This window comes from Anguilla rostrata, chromosome 16 (assembly GCF_018555375.3).
Source record: "Anguilla rostrata isolate EN2019 chromosome 16, ASM1855537v3, whole genome shotgun sequence".
In the NCBI taxonomy this organism is placed as follows: Eukaryota; Metazoa; Chordata; class Actinopteri; order Anguilliformes; family Anguillidae; genus Anguilla; species Anguilla rostrata.
In genome coordinates this window covers 21,136,773-21,145,399 of record NC_057948.1, presented here as the reverse complement: position 1 = coordinate 21,145,399, position 8,627 = coordinate 21,136,773, and the positions used below count along the sequence as shown (strand labels likewise).

Here is an 8,627-nt window from a genome sequence, read left to right as displayed (position 1 = left end):
TTGTACAAGACAACGAGTGCAATTAAGTGGGAAATATAGTTTTATTAAACATGTTTTAAAATTTTATATTTCCCTTATGTTGTGCTATTTTTACATCATTAGGACACTATTATCCATGTTTCAGATATAGACGCATAGGTATGCCAATGTCAGGCACAACTAGTCTCAGAATGTATACACACAGTAATAAATTACATTTTTCACTTCAAAATGACAGAGGAGTGAAAATGACTAGAATATAACAAATTCTTACCAATAATTGTATCAAATATGGAGTGCATTAAAGAGAATCATAAAATTAAGATTTGAGCATTCCCTTTAGTGTCTATTTCAAATTCTCCCCGTCCATAAAAGATGAAAACACTTTTCATTAGTCCATAAAAGGAGGTTTCAATTTTTATTCTTATGTAGAGCAGTTTTACATTTGAGCAATTCATGTTCACCAAATGGACAAGGTTTTTCAGAGTACAGCTGTTTATCATAGCTATTAATGTTGCAATGCGATGGCAATACACTGCCAGTGAGGAAAGCTGCCATGTCAAACTGTGATATTGGCCAGAAGCCCCTGAACCAGAGCAAACTCCATAAATTATCACTGGGACTAGCTAGACATGTCCAGTCCTACAATCCTGCTTCTCCATGCCTGTCTGAATCTCTCCCATTTGAATCTCTCCAAATTTGAGGGGGTAGAGGGAGAAATGGAATCACCATATTGGGTACGATTTGAGCGGAACATCCAGTTCCCTTACTCACCGTGGGAGCCATAGGCTGTCAGAACTGCCTCCAGTTTGGACCGTGCAGGAGAACATGGGACTGTTACCATCTACAATATTCACACAGGTTCCAGTCTCTTTCCCGTTCTTCCCTCAGGGCTCACCTGACGTGCTCTGGAAAGTCTTGTTCCCTTTTATTTCTTCCTGTGAATTTCATGGTTCTGCTATAGAAGCAGGAATTACAGGAACACAACGAGCTTGTCCACAGAAGCCTCTGATACCAAACACACAGTGGGAGAAGGGAGTGGGGGAGGAGGCAAGTCAAAGGATTCTGGCACTGTAGCCAGTTGCTATTTTAAAAGGCACTAAGAGTGGTCCAAAGAGAGTAGGCAAGAACACACAGGAAAAGGTCTGGACACATCAAGCCTTTCTGAATAAGCCTGTGACCACATGTATGCTTGGTCAGTCCAGGTAAACACCCTCAGGTAGTCCCCAGATTCCTGGAGAATAGTCTGAAGTGAGCCAAGCATGCAAGCACCACTCCTATTCCTGTGGTATAAAAATATTCCTTTGGATAATGTGAATCAAAGCAAAAGTCTGTCAGAGACCATCCCACTAACCATCGCCCCCTCCACCAGCTCTCACTCATCACTCATCTCCCTCGAACCCTGACATCCCTCTGTGTTAATAAAGACAAGAAGATTAATCTGCGCCACCTGCACTGTCAAATAGGAATGATATGGACTCTGTCCTTGGTTACGGACAAAGGAAGACAGCTTTACATCCAAGTTCATCCATAGAATTCACCAGCCAAGCAAAGGACCACACATAACTGTAAACATTATTACTGCTGGCTGGGCACAGGAAATGCAATCATTTAAAACAAACAACTGAACACACAAATACTCATGTGATTGTAACCTACACTTGAATGTGTAGGTTTGCTTGCTCCAAAGCAAAAACCAGCAATAATATGCAGGGGCCAGGGAGCATAAGTGCATGTGATAACTGTGATTATAACAAGTAGTAGTTTGAAGTGATGCATGGGTAACAAATAATTTAAATCTATTAAGATGTGTTCACTTACATCTCATAAAGAGCTCACAAGGGCAAGCAAGTATGGCCTAAGTTAATGCTTCAATGCGTATTGATGTCTATATATATATATATATATATATATATACAACAATACAAATATATATTTCAAATAGACATCAACAAGAATGTACGTGGACTTCCTTAAAATTCTCACAATGGCTTAAAAACAGATGGTCACCATCTCAAGATGTATTAAACAAGGACAATGATAACATATTTACATAATAAGTATCTTGCAGTATGTTATAATACTGTATTTCCAGTCAAGGGACAATAACTGATTGTTTACACAAGGAAACCAATAGCCATAATCATTTGCCTTTTTTACCCACTTATCAGTTATCAAGTACTCCAGGACAAAGACTGTTCTCCTGCAAAGTGATCCCAAATCCAGTTAGGGCCATCAGACACACATTGCTCTGCTGTGTTTTCATAGCTCCAGTCAGCACAGTCCCGAACTCGAGCATCAGCCTAATCGCAGGTGGGAGGCCGGTCGGACAAGGCTACTGCTTCTTGAGGGAGCAGGACTTGCAACACTGTTGCCCATAAAACTTATGGTTGCACACGCCATGTTGGGGAACCAAGTGGCACCAGCTGAAGGAGTCAATGCAAGGCTGTTCATCTAGGAGACATAAATACCCAAAAATCACAATTAGATTCAGCTGTTCATTTTTTTTTTTCCAAACAAAGGCAAGGTCTCCAGCTACACTAACATACAAGACTCTGGGGCAGCAGAAAGAAACAAAACCTACAACAGGGCCAGATCATTAACAAAAAAGGAATTAAAAAAATGTCCCAGACCACCCCCTCATGTGATGAGCAGAGCTGTAGTCAGCTTGGGTAAAGGAAATGGGAACCTGTGTGTGTGTGTGTTAGTGGAGTTTTTTTTAGCCTAGGTGCCCAGAAACTGTTTAAACCAGCCCTGTGAACATAAATAATAGTGCCACTTTTTGTCACTCTTAAGATGTACAGATGCTAATTTAGAACAAATGATTTCACAGCTTTCATAATTTGCCTGTACAGCAGACACACTGTTAGAGTAAATGTGTACCGAATTTAAACAGTGTAGCTGTGCAGGACTGCAGCACTGTAACACATGACTGGTAGGGCTCAGAGAGAGAAGTGAACAGGGTTCATAGCTCTGTACTCTACCTGTCAGGGCCGGGGTGGGAGCGGGGCAGAAGTGGGTGTTACAGGCCCGGGAGGCGACAGGTCTGTGGTGGGGCAGGCATCCTGCCATGGGCCGCCCCTGTCTCAGACACTGGACACTGCGCGTCTGTACCCCTCCCCCACAGGAAACTGAGCACTGCCAAACAGAGAGACCGAGACAGGGTGAAGGTGTGTGTGTGTGAGAGATAGAGAGAGAATGACAAAAATGAGATAGAAAGAGAGAGGGAGGGAGAGAGAGAGAGAGAGAGAAAGACAAAAGTGAGATAGAAAGAGAGGGAGGGGGAGAGAGAGAGAGAGAGAGAGTGAAACAGAGAGAGCGTGTACCTGCTGCCATGGTGAAGAGTACCACCCCAGCACCATGGCGCTGGCTGTCCTGCCCGGTGTGGGCTGGGGCTGGGGCTGGGGCTGGGGTTCGGGGCAGGCCCCCCTGCTGCAGGTCTGCAGGAGCTCCAGCATGGGCTTGGCCAGTGTCCTGCACCTCCTCGGCGGGAACTCGGTGTACTGGCCCTGGGGTCCCCTCTCTCCACAGCGCAGCTCCCTCTTCTGCACGCTGAGCCCGCAGGACGAGGAGCACTGCAGGGAAAGCACCCATCAGCCATTTTGCCAGCTCAGGCAAGCTCACTGTCCTCCCAGGGAGCATTAATATTGCTCCATGTAAAAACACAAAGGAGGGGCGTGACTGATTTTAACGTCTGTGCAAATAAGAATGGCTAAACACCACCATCGTGTTGGCATGCCATTCTCCTGTTTTAGAGCGGTGTCAGCACTTTGGAGTGAGTTGAGTCAGTGGTAAGCCAGCTTGGAGACTGCGGTCTGTGAATGGTCTGTCCAAACCCATGCGGTGGTTAACCTGCAGCGCGAGTATGCACACGTGTCCTCACCTCACCCCAGGGCGTGGCCAGCCACTCTAGCCTGTCGTTCCTGGGGCAGCGGCGCACCACGCAGGTCTCCTGGGACGGGGGCCGAGGGCTGGGCTTGCACACGCTGTCTGGCAGGGTCACGACTTTGGCCCCTGGGTCAGTGCTTCTGCAGAACACACTGCGCTTCCTCAGACCCCGCCCACAGGTCTTAGAACACTGCAAGCACACACACACACAGACACTCTCAATATGAACACTGCAAGTACAGACACACAGAGACACTCAATATGAACACTGCAAGTACAGACACACAGAGACACTTTCAATATGAACACTATGAGAGTACACAGGTCGCACTGAGCTCAGTGTCAAGTGTGGCTGTAAATCAACAAGTTGTCTGTACCCAGTTATGATGTCACATTCTGTCAAAAGCACTTAATACAGTATCAAACAGATCTACCGTAACTGTAATGTCTGGCTGGATTTTCTGTTTTTTTTTTTTTGACAAAGTAGAACAATAGGCCTGTATGATTACATTGTTTTATTACAGTTTCCTCTTCCAGTGCTGCTAAGAACATAGACCTATGTTTTTCAAAGTGGACTGTATGCATCACATGCTACTTTTCAACACTAAATTATGTAAGATTGTTTCTTTACTCACACATCCAAGGGGAATGGGAAAGAAAAACCTTTTAAAAGAGGCCAAAAATGAGGACAATATAATGAGGACATGATTTATTTTGTACTGTGAGGCAGAATTGAAGACATCAGCCTCTTAATTGAACAAGGTTAAAATGTAATACAACCCTAGGTGGCACAATTATGAGGGGAAAAAAACTCCTGAAAGGCAACATAACAGTCTTTTCTATTCTGTGCCATCTCGTATCATTCTCCATTTCTGTCTTACAGTACAAGATTCTCACATATTCTCTGTGTCAGACTGATATGTTGACTATGCTGACTGGGCAGAAAGAAAATAACCACTGCCATAAATGTATTGGTTAAGACACCCATTTAAAAACAAGCCTCTTTAAATTCTATTTGAGGACAGGCTTTCCAGGAAAACTGAAATAACAGGGAAAAAAATAACAGCATTTATTAAAGCCAGTATTTTCCATAAAATGGGTAACAGTCACTGAACTAAAAATGAAAATTTTCACTCTCACTTGAAAATCTTAACTGACATACTGGCAAATATAGGCTCATGAAATCACAGAAAACCTATGCAATCCTACAGAGGTGAGTAACAGACAACTTTGGTTGACACTAAAATATTGTTGAGATCTAGAAATAACCAGTCAAAACCTGTGTACTCTCAATCTGAACTCAATCTGCAATATTAAATACACACAGCCTACTGTCTAGACATTGAATGCTGGAAGTGATGTCATTTGAAGGTGCATGAGTGTTACTGGTGATGGATGAACTTTCCATGGCATCGCTGTGACAGTTCTTGTCATGCCTGACACAGATTAATGACAGTGCCACACTTGGAAGTGCCACACACAGCTCACACTGTCAGAGCCCGAGCACCAACTGTGCAAATCAAGAGAGTCAAGAGCGCTCGGAAGTGTGAGGTCACAGACTACCCTCAGGACGTCAGCTCTGCAATGGCAGTCCTGTGCAATGCTCGGCCAGCCTTTCTAACATGGAATCTGTTCGCAATTCAAAGTCATTTAAATGCATTAAATTGAAGGTGTTAACATGGAACCATTGAAAGGCATACATCCCATTTGTTTCATTTTTTTCTTGATTCCCAGTATGAGAAAATACTGCTACAGATTGTACAGACTTGTTAGATTGTACAGCCTGAAAAAGAACACAAGGTTTCATATGCAAAACACTAAAATATGTGAATATTTAATTAAGTCTTGAAATTCATCAGTAATCCAGCAGAGGGCAGTGCAGTTGTTATTTCTTTTTGGCAGTGAATCAGTTTTGGAGTGCTTTATTAAATGTAGTACTTCATGCTTAAAACATAGAACATCTTCACTCATTGCTGATAGAGCTGAGTTACAGTTCATTGAGAGCTACAGCACAATGCAGGTCATCACATGCGTCTTGTCTGCCCCATGTTCAATGTTCGTATGTGCACATTGGTAACCCCACCAAAAGTGTCTGTATTTGAGTGCAGAGCTAGTATGAGTGGGTTAAATTACACATAAAATACGGCAGCAAATCGTATTAATGCGCCCAACCCATGTCGATGCAAGGGCCTTTATTGCCTTTATTTCCATTTATCATGGAAAAACAATATTGGGCACTAAAGGAGATGTTCGTCTAAAAAAACAAGCAACTACTCTCGTACCCAACTGTATAGGTGTTCTTGTTGTCACCTGTTGAAATATACCCTGTACCCTAGTATGAGCAACGTGTTAGTCTATAGCCTGATTCAACCTGTTTGTAATGTAGGAAGACCTCAGCTTCAGGACAGGGAAGCACTGAAGCTGAAGAGTGAGGATGGTGCTGCAGCAGAGAGCTTACCTGTGACCAGGCCCCTGAGCTCCACTCCGGCGGGCAGGCCTGAACGGCACAGGCCTGCACCTGGGCTGGAGCGGCGACGGGGCACAGGGAGTGCACCACCGCCTCCTCCCGCTGGTACGTCACCCGGCGCAGGCACCGGACTGGGCGTGTCTGCTGGCCGCCCCCGCAGGTGCGACTACACGCCCCCCATTCTCCAGTGACCCAGCTGTGGGGAGAGAGAGGCAGAGAGAGAGAGAGAGAGAGAGAGAGAAAGAGAGAGGCAGAGAGACAGAGAGAGAGAGAGAGAGAGAGAGAGAGAGAGGCACGAGTTAGTCACTCCTTCAGCTGCACAGATGGAAGCATGCTCCAAATTTCACTCACCAGATTGAGGCAAAAGCAGCGCAGTCTGCAGCTATGCTATTGACACAGCTATGTCAATCTGCCTTCTCTTGCCAAATGGATAATGCAGAACAGGAAAACTACATTGCTGATGTCAAAGATCCAGTAGGGGGGGCACTCATTTCACCATACGCAATGCCCCAGAGGGGCTAATCAGGATAGTTACTATTTATTTTTTTTACTTAGTATGAAATGTGCTCTGCCTTTAAATGCAGAACAGAGCTACAGAACTGGTTAGCAGATCCCCTTACTGTGTGTCATTTTACATGCTACCCATTCATAACATATGGCTAGATATTTTAATTAATATTTTGACGTTTAATTAGTGTGCTCTGGAGTACAGCAGTACTCCTATTTTGAACTAAACTGCCAACCTTTTGGTTATAAGTCCATTCCTTTACGCACTGTACTGTGTACTGTGATTTTTAGCATTATTAGATCCCATTGCACTTACTAACTAGTAGTTGCTAATCCTAGTTTAAAAGGATGGCACCAGTTTGATTGCCTGATGTCCCCATACAGTTGAGTGGCCACACAAGCCCTTCTTGCTGCCCATCATAAAAAAGGATAAACATGATTTTTTTTTCAGTGTGTCTTAAGTATAGGTAATTTGAAAAGCCATTAATCTGTTGGCTCTCAGGAAGTATCCTACCTGCTCTGTGCAAAGCACTTGAGGGAAAGACTTCTTTTTTCCCTTCATACCAGCTTGAATCATCAGATTATCTGAAATTCTTTTTCCCCCTTTTCAGCAGCTTGTCTGCTGCACAGCACAAATCACTAATCAGCATCCTGAATCCGGTTTATTCTAGGGATTTACACACACTCAAACCTCTCTCTCCATTTCACATCAGTGCAAATCACACACACACACACACACACACACACACACACACACACAGCAAATTCAGCAGAAATTGTATAATGTGCAGTAATTAACGCTGCGATCAAAGGGTGTGATTTTCGATTTATCGTTGAAACCCTTCCAGCAGTTTCGCTCTTGGATTTGGCCCAAAAGGCTTGCTCTTGTCACAGAAAATAAGCCTTGCCAGGTGTTGCTGAACTGAACCAGAAATAAGCGTAGGTGAGACATGAAGCTCCCTCACTAATTCCCCACATGCTGAGCGGCCCAATCCCACATGCGTGTGTCCTCCTTCTGACTCAACGGCCCGACCGCGGTATGCCTGAATTGCACTCGCTCCCACTCGGCTATTAAGATAGCTGCATGGAATCTGGGTATTTGGGAGTCACTCTTGGACTGAGATAAAAGCTTCTTCAAAAATAGAGGTTGTTTTGGGCCGGGGAGATTATCGTAAATGAGTGGCCTGACAATGGTGCGGTGAAGACGGCAGCCATCTGACACGGGTGGAGCTAGGGGTTGAGTTTTTGGCCCTGGCAACACCCCACCGCCCCTGCTGCCCACTCCGGGACCTGTGTCGAGACATTGTCTATTTATATCCCAACTCCTTTTCAAATTGTTTGACAAATTGGAGGGAAAATGCTGAACTGTAATTTGAGGGGGGAAACGTGAACCACGCAGCGTTGGCCAGAAGCAGATAAACTCGACAGGCCAAATGCAGCCCAAGGAAAAGGTTTATTTTTTATCATTGTGCAAATAAAAATATGTCTGTTGTAAATCAGTAATCACTCACTGCTTCACTGCAAACCATTGTCAGGCATGCTGTAATTTACCATTTTGAAATCTTTTGACAATTTAAATATTTCAAGCTATACAAATTAGGGAACCATATCTACGGAATATTAAAAAGTGGCCCCTTGGTGGTTTAGCCTGGGCTGGGCCCGACAGTCATCTGCTCAGCCTTAGCTTTCTCATTAATCTGTCTACGACTAGGAGTCCACAGCAGTGGGACACAACTGGTTATGTCCCATCATGGGAAGCGTGACGTTAAGACCAGACAGGGTTCCT

The 8,627-nt window shown here is 44.3% G+C and overlaps 1 protein-coding gene across 3 annotated transcripts in view; it reads right to left on the bottom strand.

The window, feature by feature from the left end:
• Positions 1 to 364: 364 nt before the first annotated feature.
• The window catches only part of LOC135242056 (A disintegrin and metalloproteinase with thrombospondin motifs 18-like), a 40,711-nt gene continuing 32,448 nt past the window's right edge, over positions 365 to 8,627 (bottom strand). For all 3 annotated transcript variants that reach the window (XM_064312946.1, XM_064312948.1, XM_064312947.1), the window contains 5 exons: positions 6,326 to 6,530; positions 3,863 to 4,057; positions 3,306 to 3,554; positions 2,964 to 3,117; positions 365 to 2,433 (listed from right to left, as the gene is read on the bottom strand). In XM_064312946.1, coding sequence (XP_064169016.1) covers positions 2,315 to 2,433; positions 2,964 to 3,117; positions 3,306 to 3,554; positions 3,863 to 4,057; positions 6,326 to 6,530 — 922 coding nt within the window. In that variant the 3' untranslated portion in view covers positions 365 to 2,314. The remainder of the gene's footprint in view (positions 2,434 to 2,963; positions 3,118 to 3,305; positions 3,555 to 3,862; positions 4,058 to 6,325; positions 6,531 to 8,627) is intronic.